Source organism: Podarcis pityusensis, assembly GCF_964106645.2.
Source record: "Podarcis pityusensis genome assembly, chromosome: 5".
NCBI classification, from domain to species: Eukaryota; Metazoa; Chordata; class Lepidosauria; order Squamata; family Lacertidae; genus Podarcis; species Podarcis pityusensis.
Window position 1 is genome coordinate 22,440,105 of NC_138032.1, and position 19,451 is coordinate 22,459,555.

General features: G+C 41.6%; 1 protein-coding gene across 2 annotated transcripts in view; it reads right to left on the bottom strand.

The window, feature by feature from the left end:
* Positions 1 to 2,438: 2,438 nt before the first annotated feature.
* ARHGEF26 (Rho guanine nucleotide exchange factor 26) overlaps positions 2,439 to 19,451 on the bottom strand; it is a 70,954-nt gene continuing 53,941 nt past the window's right edge. For both annotated transcript variants that reach the window (XM_081007905.1, XM_081007906.1), the window contains 4 exons: positions 15,287 to 15,496; positions 8,877 to 8,944; positions 8,182 to 8,286; positions 2,439 to 7,516 (listed from right to left, as the gene is read on the bottom strand). In XM_081007905.1, the coding sequence (XP_080864031.1) occupies positions 7,374 to 7,516; positions 8,182 to 8,286; positions 8,877 to 8,944; positions 15,287 to 15,496 (526 nt within the window). In that variant the 3' untranslated portion in view covers positions 2,439 to 7,373. The remainder of the gene's footprint in view (positions 7,517 to 8,181; positions 8,287 to 8,876; positions 8,945 to 15,286; positions 15,497 to 19,451) is intronic.

Below are 19,451 nucleotides of genomic sequence, written 5' to 3' on the forward strand. Positions count from 1 at the left end.
GGGCCATAGGGTGGGAAATCGTATTTGATGCTCCAGAAGCTACAGCTGCACATGCCTAGAGACCTGGGTAGATACTCTAAATACCAGCAATCGGCTTTGGAATGGGAGCAGGATTTAGTCTCTAACCTAGACAAATAATGTAGTTTTGAGACGGGGGCTTGCAATAGGCTCTTTCATTCCAGTGGAGCTTAAGTGTACATGAACTGTACACTGAGTAGCTGTTTCAGTGATGCAAAGATTTTTTTGAGTTTCTTTTGGAATACTTTATCAACTCATGTGTCTTTATTAAATGCCTATATGCTAGCCATTTTCATATGCACATTATTACTGCGTGCACTGCATTGCTGTTTAAAATCGCAGGAATCTCCTGCAAGATCTGGAACTGGCAGCTTCTAGTTGAAGATTTCAAATTAATATTGAATAGAAAACATAAGCAAATGCAGAGCATTTCGTAAAACTCACGCAGACGATATGTGGCTTGCTCACAGGACCTTTCCTAAACCAGTTACAAAAATGGTTGTCACAACACTTCACTGCCTCCCCCAAATGTTCCTATAGGTTGCAATGGAAGTTTTAAATTTAGTTGTAGAAATATAACCAATGATTGCAGGGGTGATGTGTACCAGGTTTTGTTGCTGAACATGTGTATCTCTGATTCCCCACAGAAAATCTACTATTTTGATTTGAATAGACTAATTACATCAAATTGTCAAATTGATTTTCCTTAAAAGCAATGGCAAAATCTTGGGAACCCCATTTTACTAAACACCCTAATTTAGAAATCCGTTTAGTTAGCGATTAAGAACTCCCACTGCAGTTCATTCACCCAGTTTGGACTATTCTCTGTATAGTATATATGTGTTTCTCCTCTGTAACTGCTGGCTTGTCCCCACCCCACCCCCAATTACTGATTTTTCTACCATTTAAAAATTCTGATAATACCAATGTGTTCATTAATCAAGATACATCAATTTTAAGTAGAGCTAATGCAATTAAATCTTTTTTGTTAAGATCTTGCTAATGAAAGAGAAATGAGCCAGTAATCAGAAAGTACAGTGTGAGGCTTTTCTTCAGACCAATTATGCAAAAGCTTGTGCAGGCTTCTAATTAGCCAAATGGACTATTTGTCTCCAAGGGACATGTATGGAAACCTCTGTAAATCGCTGGTAGTTTCCCCCACAGGCTGCTGAAGTGCCACTAATTAACTTAGGTACATGAGCTAGCCAGTTTCTGTGGGCAAGTAACGCTTGCACTCAGTTGCTTGAATTTCTTTAATAAATATTATCTGTCCGTAAGTGGTCATACAACTGCTCAAGGCTACATGATGTTTCTATATGGAGATGAAACTGTGTGTGCTCTCTGGCGGGAGAAGAGTTGCACGAATGGGCTTTTTCTTTGCGTTAGGTAAGAGCGCTGCTGGAACAGATCAAAGGCCTAGCTAAACCCAATACCCTGTTCTCCCAGTGGCCAACCAGATAACTATGGTAAGACTTGAAGTAGAAGCCAACACATGTATCAGCTTTCCTGGTAGGTAAGTTTCAACCCAAATCTTTTGTTACCCTTAATGCACTGGCGGTTGCTTGATTTGTTTTTGCATACAGAGCGCTGCAACTGAAAATGAAAATATACTTAAGATGCAATGTCTAAATGCTGTTACAGTTCTATGACATCATCTACTCTGCATAATTATATTACTATATTCAAGGCATCACCAGTAGGTTATTTGCACATCACTTCCCTCCATCACCCAAGGCAGTGGTTAAATTGAGAAAGCAACAGAAGGCTTTTGTTCGTTTGCCCATGCTCTGTATTATACCAGGTGCCAAATACAGGTATCACAGGATGTCTTACAAAATATTTCCCATTTCACAAAGGCTAGTGCAATAAGGATGACTGGCAATATTCATTCTACTAATGTTTTTGTAGGTGTTCTCATGGTCCAGTTGTGTTACTGGAGAGTAGAATGCATAGCTTCTTTTAAAGAGTATTCCTGCTTTTAAATACACGTGATTCTAAGTTAGAAGAGGAGGACTGTACCTAAGTTAGTGTAGTATTTTCCATTATCTTCTGTCTTTCTTTTAAGCTCGCTGTCCAATGTATTTTGTTAAAAACATCAGAAGCCACAGACAGGTCATAAAATATTTACGTAGGGCAGGATCAATGAAATAGGGGGGAAAAAACACCCCAAACATTTCAGAATGATCACACTAAGCTGTTAGTAACTTGGCAGTAGTGTTGAATGTGAAATATCAAAGAAGATTGCCTCTGGGCAGTATCTTGTGTGATTTTATCTTCGAGATAAACGCTCCAGGACTCAATGTGTGAATGTTGACAGGGAAGGGTTAGTCTTTCCACCAAAAAACCCGAAACACCATTTTGACAGTGATGCATGAAAACAATTTAGCTGCCTCTATTTGTATTTTGATGCCTTAGTGAGATTGTTTTAGAGGGCAATGGAAGGGTTTCATATGCAGTGTGGGAAATAATTATAGTGGTTATTGCAGTACTATACAAAATGAAATATTAAAGCCTTTTAAAAACAAACCCACACACTGCTTTCCAATAGTGTTAAGAGTATGTTGTAACAGCACACTTATTTGAGTCAAAAGCAGCTGAGTGTTCTACTCAAAAGTCAGGAGAAATGTAGAATTCAGAATGGCTTTTCTAACATTTCATGGCTAGGCAGCTATGTCATATATTGTCTAAGACCAATCCTGTTTAGAGTTGTTAAAAGTTTACATAATGGGTGGTATCCAGCTAAGTAAATTATTAGATTATCCATTGATTTAAGTGGGGCTACAAAGTTTGACTATTATGTAATATCTCTCCCTTCCCCAAGCATCTTTAGATTTGTGTGGGCTCAGCATGCTATGGGCCCAGACTCAAATTCCAGCTTGACTACATTACAATGGTTCAGGAAGGACACGAAGAGCAGCCGCTGTCCCAGAGCAGTTCAGTGCTGCAGCTGTATGGCCTAGTGTAATTTAAAACCATTCTCTTCTATTGTATTAAAAGTCACTTGTGCCCTTGCTAAGAAAGTTATACCAGCCAAGAGTTCTGGCTTGGCGGTAATGAATCCAGAACCCCAAACTTTTTTTTTAACTTTTTTCAAAAAGCAGTGAGTGAATTGTAAGAGTGGCATCTTTTCCTCCTGGAATGTGGAGATAGCATATGCTCACCTCTCATCACCATGAATAAAATAGTAATGAGGTGTACATGCCACTTGTGTACACTTGTACATGCAAATAATAGTGATCATCATAGATTTGTAGCGATGGAAGGGACAAAGAGGGTCATCTAGTCCAACCCCCTGCAATGCAGTAATCTTGCCCAATGGGGGGGAGCTTGAACCCATGATAGTATCATGCTCTACCAACTGAGCTATGATGTGGGGCTGAAAATTAATTAGTAACAATGAATTGATGCTAGCACAAAATTAAGCAATGTTGGCAGTTTCAAAGTTGTGTTTCAGGTTTTTCCAGGTTATGGTGCTTTGGATGTGCATATACTTTATTGATTTATGAACTGTGTGTGAAACAACAACCCCGTCTTCAAACAAAAAAATCAAGTTATGCCTTTAACTGAATTAAAGCCAAACTTAAATTTCAATGACTTGGGTTCACCTTTACCCACTTTGAATTGCAGTCAGTGTATAGATTATTCATTGTATCCAAATACTTGGTAGATACGTAGAAAAAGCAAATCCAGGCGTGGGGACAATAAAAGCATTCCCCAATAAAAGAATTAGCGGTTACCTTGACTTGTTAAATGTCTCTACAAGATTCAAAGTAGTCTCATTAATCTTTCATTGGCCTGTTACCTTGAAAGGTATTTCCAGAGAATGTACAGAATGGCGCTTAGCAAGTCACTCATTGTGTCCTTTTGGGAACAAAGTTTAGCTCCTGTGCAATGAGCAGTTCAGGTGTGAATACTGCTTGTGCATAACTGAAACTAAGTGTTAGTAATAATTTCTGCATTACTAAGGAAAAGAAGTGCAGTCTTATGGATGGGCATAGAAGCAGATTTATTTGCATGCAAAGTGATTAATGTATTGAAAGTAGTGTAAAGAACCCTACACAGGTTCCCACTCACAGCATTGCTTAAAATAAAGGCAATAGTAAAAGCCACAGGCTGTTTCATTTCCACAACTTTTCAAAAAATGTACATGCTTCCTTTGTACCCTTAGATACAACACTTGCCTTTATAACAGGGGCTCCAGCGCTTGTAACTAATACATGCTTCAGTAGAAACTAATGTGCAGGTTTAAACACTATTTGAATTCATTGTCTGGTTATGTCATGAATATTACAGTACTATTTTCCATCCATCTGAAAAAATGTCAAAAGATTTTACCACTGTTTGATTCCTGTAAAGTGAGAAATTACAAAGTTCCTTATAATACAAATGTAGAAAATGCCATGCTTATTTACATAAAAAGGAAATGCATTGCAAATGAATTCCTATTTATAAATTAATTACAAATGCAATTACAAATTAACTCTTATTTACATCTTCGTTTCACAAGAAATTCCTGCCAAGACTCCTAAGTGGAGATTTATCATGAGACATTCAGCAGGCAATGAAATCAACGTTTTCCCCTCTCTAGAGACAGGGGGAGACAGTATACTATGGCTACAGTCCAGTAGCCTCAATCATAGGTAGCTAGCTGTGATGATGGGAGCAAGACTGCTTAAATAAAATGCAACTGAGTTGCTCTAAATTAGGGCAACACTTTAGAACATGGTCCTTGTGTCCAGCCACTTTAAAATCAATTCCTTGACTGCTTTCACTTCCTATTTTTTGCTTCATCCACGTGGACTAGTATCCATTTCATAACAGTGCACTTAGAACTGCTAAATCCAGGGAAGGCAAACCATACCAGGTCCACAGGCAAACCTTGTTACACAATATCTTCTAATGCCTCCCTTCAACAGCTTTTTGGGCAGGAGGGAACTGCTAGAACACGTTTTCAAAAGCACAAGTGAGGACTGAACTTGTTCTTCTATGCTAATTTTGGTCTAAACACTTACCTTGGACATAACGTGGAAGTCAATAGTATTTCTAGCTTTGTAAATGTGTTCCTAAGAAAATGCTACGAGAGATAGAGAGCTGACTCTCCAGTGCCTGCTCCTCAATCCAGTTAACACGTGAGATGCTCTCGTGCTGTGCATTTGCCTGTCTGGTGTTAGGCAGAGTACAAAAATGTCACGTAACCTGTTGGTTCAACAAGGCGTTATTAAAAAATGGGAGGCGGGGGGGGGGGGGGAGAGGAAATACCTGCTTTGAAACTAAAATCCAGCATGCATGCTTGGGTAGCACTAAGCCCCAGCTGCACTTGAAGGCTTTTTAAAAGTAGAAAGCCCATTTATTCAATGAATAGGTAAGAAGGACTTAATGCAGGACCTGTCTTCTCAATGCATTTTCTGAAGGGAGGGTTACTGCAGAAGAGCCCTTTGTTGCTAGCATTGTGAAAACAAAACCACCTACCAGTCTGTTGCCTGGTAAGAATCCCAACACTTGTCTAGCTTATTGAAAGGGCAGTGAATCTCAGGCCCAGAAACTCCAGGCTGCTCTTTCTGACCCTCAGGCCTCTTCTTAGTTACAAATTCTCCCCGAGCCACACTTCTCACTGGTCTTGCTTTATGCCCTCCTTGACTGCTTCTGGCTGGCTGGCATGTTTCCCTGAACTCTAATATTGCCTCTTGCTTGTCCAAAGGAGGACACAAAGCTGTATGTGTACAGACACCTCTATAAGGAGTGCTGTGAAGCAGGGCTGTGTTCTTGCTCCAACTCTTTGGCATATTCTCCCTGTTGCTCTCCTATGCCGTCCGCTCGACTGAAGATGGAGTGTACTTCCATTCAAGGAGTGATGGGAGTCCGTTCAACCTGCCACGTCTACACACCAAGACAAAACTCTGGCAAGTCCTTATTCGAGAGGTGATGTTTGCAGATGACAAAGCTGGACAGTGCACTCAGGAGAAGCTCTACCGAGTTTTGCCCAAACCTGCAGGCTGTTCAGCTTCACCATCAACCTGGCAAATACCAACATCCTGGGACAGGATGTCGCCAGCACTCCACGCATCATCACTGGTGACCACGCGCTTGAGGTGGTAGACATTTTTGTCTACCTGGGTTCCAGCATAGCCATCAACACTGAGCTGGACTGAGCTATGGCTCGCCTCTCCAGAAGGGTATGGGAGGATGTGATGCTAACACCCAGTACCAAGATGAAGGTCTACCAGGCTTGCGTATTGAGCATAATGCTTTATGGCAGCGAGGCATGGGCAACTTACACCCGCCAGGAGCGGCACCTCAGCGCCTTCCATGTGCACTGCATCAGGAAGATTTGGGGCATCACATGGCAAGATGGAGTCTCAGACTTGTGAACTGTAGTGAAATCAACAGAGTGGATATTTAGCTGCACCCGTCACCTATTTCAACAGGCTTTAGATCTAGGTAATACTCGTGGGTGGCGTTGTGGGTAAAACCTCAGCGCCTAGGACTTGCCGATCGCATGGTCAGCGGTTCGAATCCCCGCAGTGGGGTGCGCTCCCATCGTTCGGTCCCAGCGCCTGCCAACCTAGCAGTTCGAAAGCACCCCCGGGTGCAAGTAGATAAATAGGGACCGCTTACCAGCGGGAAGGTAAATGACGTTCCGTGTGCTGCGCTGGCTCGCCAGATGCAGCTTGTCACGCTGGCCACGTGACCCGGAAGTGTCTGCGGACAGCGCTGGCTCCCGGCCTCTAGAGTGAGATGAGCGCACAACCCTAGAGTCTGGCAAGACTGGCCCGTACGGGCAGGGGTACCTTTAATACTCGGTAGATTCTACTCAATGGCTCCATCTGGACATCAAAAGATGCACATATCCAGCTGACTGAATCAAGATGTGGACCCCCAGCTAACGCCTGCTTTTGCACATTCGCTTCCCTTGATGACTGAGAAAATTATACAGAAATCAAAAGGGTCTAGCAATGAATGTAAAAGGAAAGATAAATTGAGCAAGTTCTAGGGCTGGTCTGTAGAACAAAGGAGGTGCATTCAAATTGATTCAAGAGTTGTTAGTCCACTGTGATAATCCAAGGAAGTCATAATTCTATTAGGAACTCTTTATAAGTGTAAAATCGGGTTTTAATTAAAAGTGACTATTGGTTATAAAAAAGAAATAAAAATTTCGACCTGCTACTGCTTTGTAGTGAACAGCCCCACCAGCATGCAATTGCTTTTATGGCTGCTTCCATTCCTAATGATGACACCTATCTGCGAGTATTTTTTTTTTTACACGCTTCAACTATACAGTGGCCATCTGGATGAGACCAAGAAGCCCCAGATGTTCCTTAGTGCAAACCCTAGAGAACAGATACGGCAGTGAGGGTCTATACGTTTGTTTCTAGGCCCAGCAAGCGTCCCATTCTTTCCATGTTCTTCTCAATTGTGGCTTGGCAAGTGATCTCCTTGGCACATTCCATTGGGAACCAGCCTCTCTCTCCGTCCCGCAATCGCTCACCTTCATACCAACCTGAAATGTATAACAAAGTACTAAATATGATGCATCTTTAAAACAGAAGGTCCCTGCTGGATCAGATCAAAGCTCTACTGATCCTACTACACAGATCCACTCAGAAGGAAGTCAAACCGATTTCAATATGGCTTTCTCCCAGGAAAGTGGGTATAGACTTATAACCTTGAGTCAGTATCCCGCTTCAGAGTGGCCAGCCAAATGTTTTTGATGTGCCCGCTTGCAAGTGTATTCAATGATATGCTGATAATTGTTTGCTTTCTGATATTGTGGCCAATTGAAACTATGTCTTTCCTTTGCAGTAATCATACCAATATATTGTAAGCAAGGTACTAGTTTACCTGGGGCATAGGTCTCCACCAAGTGGAGTGGTGTGCAGTAGATTGAAATGTGCAGAAAAATGCTTTATATTACAGGAAAAAAACCCTTACAAAAATGTTTGTATTAGGAGAAATTTGTTAAAATACTAATAATTTTCATTGAGGACTTTATTTTTTTAAAAAACCCAAAAAACTGCAAACTGATGTGCAAAACTGAACTGGACCAATTCACCCATCCCCAGGTCTCCTGTGGTTTAGCTTTAAGGCAGATGCTAAGTATCCTTGTGATGGTATGAAATGACTGTTTCCATTTATGGCAACTAAGCAATAGGCAATTCCACTCACCATCATTAACCTTCTGAGAGACCAGAACTACATCAGCAACTTGAAGAGATAATTCATCTGATTGCTTCGCAGTGTATGATCTGATGACTTCTACCTGGGTTAGTGCTGAGAAGAGAGAATATTTATTGATCCACATGGTAAATCTAAGGGTAAGCTCAGTTTAAGTGATAACAAAAGACAAGCTGATTGCTTCCCAGCTCACTTTCCAGGAACCAAATGATTTGATAAAAAGGCATTGGTCAACAGCAGACAAACTACAATGGCTCTTTGACACATTTAAGTTTTTTGGGGGGTTTTTTAAACTGCATTAAATGGAAAACCAATTTCAATCATGCCCCATTGATTACAACAGGACTTCATGTATCTTCTCTGCCTCTTCTCCTTTTTTAAAGGATTCAAACAACCATTTTACCAAGTAGTACGATAGAAAGAGACATCTTGCAATCACCCTTACTGGAGCATGTCTCTTTAATTCACCCAATTTTCCAGAGAGCTAATATGCTTTCCTTTTTTCCTTAACACAAAAGAAAATGGTTCAGAGAGAATTATTAGATGATTACAGTTATGGTCCTTCCTTCCCTCTCCCCAACAACAACAAAATACTGAAAGGCAACAGATTTACTTCTATGTTTTAAGATCTGTATAAAGTGCACCTCATGTCAAAGCCCTAAAGAACAGTTTCACTGCTCACTTACTTGTCCGATCCACGGTCCCTCTATCGCTACTCTTCCCAAGTGCAGTAATCCAGCGAGCACGCTCATTCCTAGAAAAGGAGATGAAAGGTTGAAGTGTGCTTTTCAGTCGGCTGATATATGGCCCTTGTTGCACTCCCTGAACTCAAAGCCTCCCTCACTGTTATGGGAAAGTATATTCATCTTCTCTGAAGGCCTCTTTGTGCCTGTCTGTTGGGAAATCCCACTTCTACATGCAAAGCAAATGTTCAGCCACTGAGCTATGGTCCTTCCCCAGTAGACACCTCATATATTAACCTTGGGAATATGTCTTCTGAACTAGCTGGCGGGGATACTGGGTGAGGCTTCTGAAACATAAGTGTTTTTTCTGGGCAGCAGAAGGAAACAAGCAGAATCTTGCAATCCAGCATTTTACAGAGCTCTCTGCAAGCACAGACATTTCAAATCTATGCCAGAGAATGCCCATCTTATGGACAAGGGTATATTAAAGCCCTGCAGTGCTCCAAACCCATATATTGTTAACAGAACAGCAGGATGGAGAAAATCGGAGTTGAAATAATGATTTTAGTTGAAGAAGTATATACCTTTCCAAAGCAAAAAAAAATATATCTAGGAGGCATTTTGATAACTGATGAAATAGCTAAGAATAATTTTGCACCAAACCATTCATACAAACGGCTAAGCTACGATCTGTTTCAAAAGAACAGATTTAAAGACCTAGGCATGTCGTTATACACTGGTACCACACAAAGCTTTTTTTCAGTGAAATGTAATCTTCTGTGCGATCATTGTGAAAGGGATTCTCACTTAGGTCATTCAACAGGAGAATACCTTTTCAGGAAAGTTATAGCCACTTTTAAAAGCCTGGAATCCCAGTTATATATCTATGGTGGTTTATGATGCATGTAAAGACAGCTTGTTCATTTTTCAGACCGGAAAGGGTATGAATGAATCCAGCAAACTCTTCAAAAACGAGCTATCAAGTCATACAAAGTTTCAGTACATAAAGAAAAAATGAAAGGAAGGAAAGATGAGACCAGCAGGAGCTACGGCAGAGCAACGGGAGCTCACCCCCATCGCATGCAAATGCTTGCATCCACCGCTGGCTTAAAAGCTCTGAGTAGTTATCAAATGGAACCAAGGCTTGTGAGGTAACTTTTCTTCTTGCAACAAATTCCTTTTTTCAACTGAAGGAAGACAATTACATATTTAAAGGTTGGGCACTTGTAGGAGACAACTACCGTAGATTCTGGCGTATTAGGCGACTGGGCGTATAAGACGACCCCCCCAAACTTTTGCTGTTAAATTATAAAGTTTGGCCACCCATCAAGTGCCGCCAGGGTCAGAGCGTGCACCCCTCCGCTGCCTCTGCTGTCGCAGCAGCAGCAGCCGAAGGCATGCAAGGCGTTTGGTGAGTGGAACTCCCTCCGGGAAAAGGCTGTGAGCGGCCACCTCGGCCTCCGCCGCCCTCACCTGTGGGGATGCCCAGCTCCTTGGAGCCCCGGCCGAAGCCGCGGACTACCTCGCCGCGGCAGGCTCTTCATGGCGCCTGCAAGCCGAGCGAAGCCCCGCGCGGCGGAGGCCGGATTTGACTACCATGGCAGCAGCAGGCGGGCGGGTGAGCGCCGCGCTCGGAAGGACTTTCCATAGTGAGGAGAGAGTGGCAGCTGCGTCCCCTTCTGTGGGGAGGGAAGAGGAGCGACGGCAGAAGGGGCGCCTCTGCTCACCGGCTCCCTCTCCTCCTTCCCAACAGGTGGCTCTGTGTATACCCAGCGTATAAGGCAACCCCCAACTTTTGGGGTGATTTTCCAGAGATAAAAAGTCATCTTGCACACCGGAACATACGGTATTTCCCGCAACTATTGCTCATGGGTTTGGAAACTGACTTTACTCCTGGAACCACAGAATTGTTGTGTTGCAAGGTATCCCAAGGTTCATCTAGTCCAGCCCCACTGCAATGAAGGAATCATATCTAAATCATCCACATGCTGCATCATTGCACTTGCTGTTCTAATATTGTTGCAGTATATAAGTGGTTTGATGTTGTAAGAAACAAGTACAACAAGAAATTTCAGGGCTACTTTAATTTCTGGAAAGAAAAATACTGCAAAACATCTTCAGCAAGACTTCATATGGGCCATTGTGCAGATAAACCCCCTTAACCCCACAGTTTCCATAGAGACAGATACAATCTTTTGAGTTTTGTGGAAAGCTACTTGGGTGCTTATGGCATCCCAAGGAATTTTCTTGAGTCAGGATCTGTACCACAGCAAACAAGATGTTTCTTGTTGCTATCGTCTACAACTGAACAATCTTTGAAACTTGGCCAGAAGAGAAAGGCTGACCCTCTTCCTCGTGAACTCCAGAGTTTTCCCCCAGGCTGTATCAAATTTTGCTAGACAGTTTCCATGGTTTCATCAAATCCCGTATTGACTACATGAACTACAGTGCTTAGCTAAAATGAAATATATTGCAAACAACAAAGCCCCAGAACAGCAATAACAAAATCCTGTACATGTTACAATTTTTAGCAATACAGTAATGTCATTGCTTAAACTGGGTCTATGTGGGGAATCTTTACATGGAGCAGAACAGAACCAGAAATTCAAACTGCCGCAGGACCACATTTTTATGACCAGTTTCTGACAGGCTGAACTGAAGGATGCAAACCGATAGCTATTGGCTTGGTTGGGGAAACGGTCTAATCTAGGATTGCTGTTGTCATCGGTGATTAATTAAATTTGTATACCACTCTATAATACCCATAGATCTCAGGGGGATGTATTTCCCTCTGTTTTTTTTTTAATTTGCTTTTTATTATTAGCTACTCAATAAAACCTAGTTGTACTTTAAAATGGGGGGAGGAGGTTATTGGGTTGTTCTTGTTTTTGTTTTTATTTTGATTGTGTATTCTGTGTTTTTATATTGTGATTTTATCCTGTGAACCGCCCTGAGATCTGCAGGTATAGAGCGGTATATAAATTTAATAATAATAAAAGTTTTCAATTCAGAAAAAATCTTTTTCTCAGTAACCATTTAACTTGCTTGTTGTGTTACTAAAATTTCAAGGCATCATTGTTTGGTTTTGGGGTTTTTTAGGGGGAACGGGTAGAATCACTCTGAGCTTTTGTTATTCACCCCACACCTAAATGCCACACCATTTAAAAAAAAAATTGCCCCAATGAGCAAAGGGGTGATAACCAAATTTATTTGGAAAGATACTTTATTTTAAGTGCATCTGCATAAGACCAATGAATGCATTCTACCCAGTAAAGGGAGCAGGTGGGGTCAATCAAGGTCTCAACAGTTACACCAACGCTTATCAGAATTTTCTCCAACCCTTCCTCCTAAAAAAGCCCAGGGCTGCTGAGACAGCCAGAAAGAGAAAGAAGATATCCAATTAATATTCAAGATATCCACATAAGAGATAGAAGATGTGACACATATATTGGTTAACACAAAAATTAACGTAGGCATAACCAACTCTTCTTTTCCCAGATATAGCAGCCTCACAAATGATATCATTGGTCTGCATACCGGCACTGCATTCAGATGAGCTGAACAAAGTTCAGAACTCCCATTGCTTCGGATCATTATACAGTGGTACCTCGGGTTAAGAACTTAATTCGTTCTGGAGGTCCGTTCTTAACCTGAGGTGCCACTTTAGCTAATGGGGCCTCCCGCTACCGCTGCACCACCGCCGCGCGATTTCTGTTCTCATCCTGAAGCAAAGTTCTTAACCCAAGGTACTATTTCTGGGTTAGCAGAGTCTGTAACCTGAAGCGTCTGTAACCTGAAACATTTGTAACCTGAGGTACCACTGTATATACACAAACACACGGACATATTGTGATCACCTGACTTTGCTCTTCTATGACAATTTCACGACAGAGATGTTCCGTGTTCAAGTAAATTAGCATGTGATAGCTCTCAAGTGAAGAGAAATATCAGAGTTAAGCTTATTAGTATTTAATGTGAAACTGACCAAAACTTGAAGACTTCTCTTTCCTCTGCCTCTCCTTTTGGGTACTTAGTAGAAGCCACCCACACATCTCACATATGGAGAGGATATGGGACCAAACCACACAGCAAAAAACAACAAAAAACCCAACTATGTATATTCATCTCCACTTTCTGGGCCTCCCTAGGAACGGTTAGGTTCCCTCATCAATGTAAACAGTTCCATAACATGGCTTCCAGATGTTTCATCTTGTGTGACTTTAAAAATGCAAACCTAAATGATTAAAAATAGGTATTAAAGATAATAATGGGTGCCACTAACCACTGAATGGCTTGATTACAGATGAAAACACAACTCCACTGAACAGTTGCTAGCAATCAAGAGTCTCTCCCCACACTTCCAACATCTGATTCTGTAAAGGCCTCAAGAGATTCTCCACTATCTACTTCCTTTTCTTGCAGTTTCTTGGACTCAAATGCTGTGTTCAAAGAGCCATTCTGGCCTGAGATACTGTTTCTGCACAGTGCTGATGTGTGGAAGTATTCTTCTGAAATCTCCACAACATGGATAGTTTAACACTCTGTGTCCTCCAGATATTGCTGGGCTCCAACTCCCATAAGCCCCATTCAGCATGACCAATGATCAAGGATGATGGGAGTTACTGTCCAGAAACACCAGAGGCAGGGGCACCTTGGCTTAGGCCTGCGTTTTGTGAGATAGACTTGAATTGGAGAAACTACATTCAAATCCTTTCTCAGCCAAAATGCTCATTGGATGACTTGAGCCCCTTACTGTCTCTCCACTGAACCTATTTTTCATCTAAAAGAATAGAGTGGCCACCCAGTCATGTGCCCTTTCATATAAATTGAACACTGCATTAACATGCCACAAGATTCACTTCCCCACGGCAAGTCAGGTTCTCCACATTCCTGCTTCTCTTGAAAAGGTTTCTTTCTGCCTCTTCCTTTTTTGCTTTAACATTTCACTAGCATAGGCAAGCTCGCTGTGAAAAACCTCTGCATTACGGAAACAATCCTAAGCATCCTAATGCTTACTGAAGCAAAAAATATGAATGATACTTTACTGGTTGGTTATCAACAGCTGCCTTATCTATATGCTACATTAAACCAAAGTTTAAAATAAACCATGCCTAAATGTGAACAAGCAGTGTGCTGGTACATGCTGCTCAATTGTTCCCACAGTGCCGCTCCCACCACCACCGTTCCTGACGCAGTCTTTTTTTGTTGCCCAAATCTGGGTTCTTGGTTTGTTTCGTCCAAACAAATGACAAGTGGTAACCAAGGTTTGTCTCAACTTACCACTCATGGTTGGTTTGGAGGAAACAAACCACAAATCTGAGCTCTGGTGACATGACAAGTCAGACCACGACTGCTTTCATTTCCAGCACAACCACATAATACACACACACACATACCCTGACACTCTTGGCGGCTTCTAACACAAGATTAAAAATACAGTAAAACATCAGTCATTAAAAAACTTCCCTGAACAGGGCTGCCTTCAGATGTCTTCTAAACGTCAGATAGTTGTTTATTTCTTTGACATCTGGTGGGAGGGCGTTCCACAGGGTGGGTGCCACTACCGAGAAGGCCCTCTACCTGGTTCCCTGTAGCCTTACTTCTTGCAGTGAGGGAACCGCCAGAAGGCCCTTGGTGCTGGACCTCAGTGCCCAGGCAGAACGATGGGGGTGGAGATACTCCTTCAGGTATACTGGGCTGAGGCCATTTAGGAGAGCGGGAGCAGAGCATCCTGGACATCACCTGCTCAACTATCAAACCATAGTTTACTATGGTCTAATGTAACATGCAAACTAGGCTACTATCTGACATTTATGTTTCCGAGCACAATTCAAAGTGTTGGTGCTGACCTTGAAAGCCCTAAAGGGCCTGAGTCCTGTATACCTGAAGGAGCGCCTCCACCCCCATCTTTCAGCCCGGACACTGAGGTCTAGCTCCGAGGGCCTTCTGGTGGTTCCCTCAGTGTGAGAAATGAAGGTTCAGGGAACCAGGCATAAGGCCTGTGGGACGCCTTGTCATCAGATGTCAAGGAAATAAACAACTATTTGACTTTTAGAAAAAGATCTGTAAGCAGCTCTGTATAGGGAAGTTTTTAATGTTTGATGTTTTACTGTTTTCTTAATATTTTGTTGGGAGCCTCACAGAGTAGCTGGGGCAACCAAGTCAGATGAGCAGCATATAAAAACAACAGCAACAAGCAGTCTTATGAAGTGAGAAAAGAGTTCGTTATTAGCTTATCAAATTTGTGGTTTTTCTGGCCAATGAAAATTCAGGCATATTTTACTATTTTACATTTCCTAGACAAAGGCCAGCAAAATCTTTAAAGAGGCTAATAGAATAACTATACGTTCCTGTCAAATATATAGATGAACCGAGGTGAAAGACAGATTGAGAAAAATGTGTTATTTACTTACTGAGTTTCAGTTCCCAGCAGGAGTTCAATCTTCTCTCCTGCATGGTTGTTTAGGACAGTTAATCTGAAGAGGTGATTTGCAGAAGTCTGCCGAGAGTAAAGAATAGGTGTGCTGTTTTTTACAGGAGAGGAATTCAGCTCTTCGCTGTCACACTGTTCAACTAACAGTTGATCCCTTAAGGAATAGTCTGTGACATTGTAGCTCTCTTCACTGCAAATACAAAAAGCGGGTAGAAGAGACAGACAATTGCTTAGAGTCAAAACGCTACTAAATGCACCAGGAAGTCATGTTCTGCAATAAAGCCAATCTCAGATTACAGTCCATTGCACATAATTATTCAGACATTTTCAGCCTTTCGGTAAAGGAAGAAGGAATACACACGTTTGAATATTTACAAAGCACCTGCTTGTCAAGAAGACAAATGAAGTTAATGCTTAAGCCCTGGGGGGGATACATTCAATGATGAAGTTTACATGTATTTGATGTTCTTTTGGTGTCAAAGGTTTTCCTAACTTTAATTGTAGGAAAGGATGAGACTAAACTAATGTAAAGAGAAAAAAGGGGGGGAATGAACCGTAGATTTTCCTGAGTTATTATTTTATTCTATTCTCCATGTGCCTCTTCCATTTGAGGTGAGATAATCATTATATAAAGGGAGAGGGGCTTTTTCAGCCAGGGGGCAGAAAGCTGATATAGAATGCCCTCCCAAGGAAGATTTGCCTGGCCAGAACACTGCTATCATTTAGGCACTAGGCAAAAACATTATTTATTTATCCAGGCATTTTAACGTTAAGGAGTTGGGATTCTTTCTTGAGACTTTATCCACGGCTTTTCCATGCGTGTGTGTGTTTATTATATTGTTTGTTTTATGCATGCATACTGCCCAGAAATCTAATCAGATACAGGAGAAACAACATTCCTTTCTTACTACCCTCCACAGGCAGCTGAATACTGAAAAGCCTAATCAAGCTTTCCCAAACTTGTATCTCCAGTTGTTCTTGGACTACAATTCCCATCATTCCTGACCACTGGACGTGCTAGCTAGGGGTGATGGGAGTTGTAGTCCCAAAACAGCTGAAGACACAAGTTTGGGAAACCCTGCTATACATCTACAGAGAAGTCTCACTGAATTCAGTGGAGCTTACTTCTGAAGGAATGTATACAGTGGTACCTCTGGTTATGAACTTAATTCGTTCCGGAGGTCCGTTCTTAAGCTGAAACCGTTCTTATCCTGAGGCGCGCTATCGCTAATGGGGCCTCCCTCTGGCGCGCAATTTCAGTTCGTATCCTGGGGCAAAGTTCGCAACCAGGAGCAGCTACTTCTGGGTTAGCGGAGCTCGTAACCTGAAGCGTTCGTAACCAGAGGTACCACTGTATAGGAAATATCGGCAATATCCAACTCAGAGGAAACCTATTAAAGCCAATACAGTGCCTTTACTTAGATTTACTGGGTAGGGTATCCAAAGAATTCATCCTGTTAGACTCATTGAATTGCAGAACTGGAAGCGATTCCTGAGGGTCATCTAGTCTAGCGCAAAAAGATTTCAATTTGCACAACTGGATTTCCTCCCCATGTGCATTCCATTTCCAAATCTGCTCCAGGGAGTTGGAGGAACTCCTAGGACAGATTTAGCTGTTCCATCAGCACAAGCATTTCAGGTTGCCAAATGGAATGATCCTGCTTTCCCCCCTCCCCCCGGCGTACTGTTCTGAGGGTTCTCCTAATCCCCTCAAAGTCATTTTGGGGGGCACAGGGACATGCTGTGGTAACAGAAGTCCTTGCACAGATTCATTAGTAGTTTTGGCTGGGGATGAAGACCTCATTCTTTATGGAATACTATTATTATAATTTATGTAATTTCTCCCATTTGCGATGATCTTCTATGATGAGACTCCATCAGCAAACCCGACACAGCCCACTCAGTATGTGCATGAAAGCATGTCTGCAGCTATAGATCTAGGCAGGCAGGGGAAGAGGTGGCTTCTCAAAAGCTCCTACCAAATATGTGATAGGAAAGCTGTGTTCAAGCTTGGTAGCAGACAAATTTAGCACTGCAAGTTGAAGAATTTTGTTTTTGCTGTGTGTGTTTTTTCACTTGGGGGAGACTGAAGATCCCTGGAAAAGACCCTCAGACTACAGTGGGGAACAGGATGTTCATCTCCAGAACCATGAACTCACACATACACAACAGGATGTGTAATGCCATGAAGCTGAACTGAAACAAATATGAAGAAATGCTTTTGATAAAGCTTCTTTTTAACCAGCGCAGACAAGAGCTGAACTATAATTGTCTGTTTTTACACCAATGCAGAACTTGTTACTTGGCGATGTCCAACATAAGTGCCCTTATTCATCTCTTACTGGAACTTGTGGATGAAAGAGATGAAGCAACTTCAAAATGGGCAGTAAAATGCAAGAAGACAACAAAAGAATGAAGTTCTTATTGGATTAATGGATGAACAGCCTTGCCGGCTTTATGTACTGATTGGCAAATGTATTGGCTCGGTTACAGACACTGCAATGATTATTCCCATACAGAAATAATACCAGCCGTTCACATGGTCTTCCACCTGTGACTTATATCTAGTCTTGCGTTTTGCCATAGAATATTCTAAATCGGCTCTAAGAAATCATCAACAATATAAATACACAAGAACACACAAACCTGAACCATGCGGTCTCAATACATCTTATAGACTAAGTAACTATCCCATAATCTTTCCCTCTACAGTTCAATGTGGCATATTGATCACCAAAGTCAGAGATATATTGTCCAAAAAAGGCAAAAATAGATAGTGTATGTGCAACTCTTCCATGTCCATTAGTTGTTAATTACAGTCAACTGTTCAATAACACATTGATTTTTATTCCCTTCTAACATACCCAAGACCTCTAATTTTCCCCAAGTCTGAAAGGTATGGTAGCTTCAAACACTTATTGTGAGGTTCACCCCATCCACCCTCCCTGTAATCAATCATACTGTAAATCAAACTGCATCACCTTTAATATAAAGGTTCGCTGATTAGCCATAACAAGAAAAATGATTTGGATAAAACTGCATTCAAATGGTTATTTTTTTCTGAAGAAAGTAGATTTCCTTTGGAATGAGAGGGCCTAGTTTTCAGAGGGTGGAGTTAGACTGTGTATGCAATGTAAACAAACATATCTATATAATCAATGCCAACTCCCTACTCCCACCCCTCTCAATAACCATTATTATGGGAGTACCTCTGGAGAAGATGACTAGCAGATGTTGTATGAAAATGGATATGGAATGAGAATGAATTCAGTGAGGAGAAAAATATTCCACTTCACTGAAACAGAATACTTGCATTCTGATGTGCTCCTTATATTCCAGTTTTTATCCGCACACATACCAAAGAATGCAAGAACAGCTTCTCAAATGAAACACCTTTCCCTTTTATTTATCGTTTCCTGTTTGTTAGGAAGTTCTTTCATAAATAAATGCAAGGATCTGAAATGCATTTTCACTACAGTTTATTATTTAAAAGTATTATTTTTTGTTGCTCTGTTAACTTGGGAAGTCAAACTGTTTTAGAAATCTAGGCATCCTTTTAATTGGGAAAGGGCTTTTTAATTATTTCAAATTTCTTCCTGGAGAGTGTAGCAGAAGTTCAGTTTTAGCTGGTAACTGTGGACAGGTAACATTCCAAAGTATTATTTGACCTTTGGCTGGCTTCACATTTCAGAAGTCCAGCTGCATTCCATTGCCGGGATTATCTCAGGAACTGACAAGCCACTAGACAGAGAGAGAATTTTAGTGGTATCCCGAGGGGATTGCAGGCCATGAAGTAAGAATATTTAATAACCATAGCGTCAAAAAAAAATGCATCCCTTCCTTAAATGTGTATGAACCAATTTGGCAGGTATCTGTCTTGCTGTTAATGGGGACGCAGAGCAGCCTGAATGATTGTTAAAAAAAAACAAAAAACTGCTGTAAAATAGACAAAATATAACTGAGTACATGAGGGGGTTGGGATTACATAGCGAGCCAGGTCGAAAGAAGTATGTTCATACTTCACGGCAGGATTCTTCACCTACATTCCTCTGGAAAATATGATTCTGCATTTGCGTAGCTCTCTGCTCAACATAACCTTCCCTATGGAATTATGCCCCCACCCCGGTTATTAGTTTCCAAGGTCT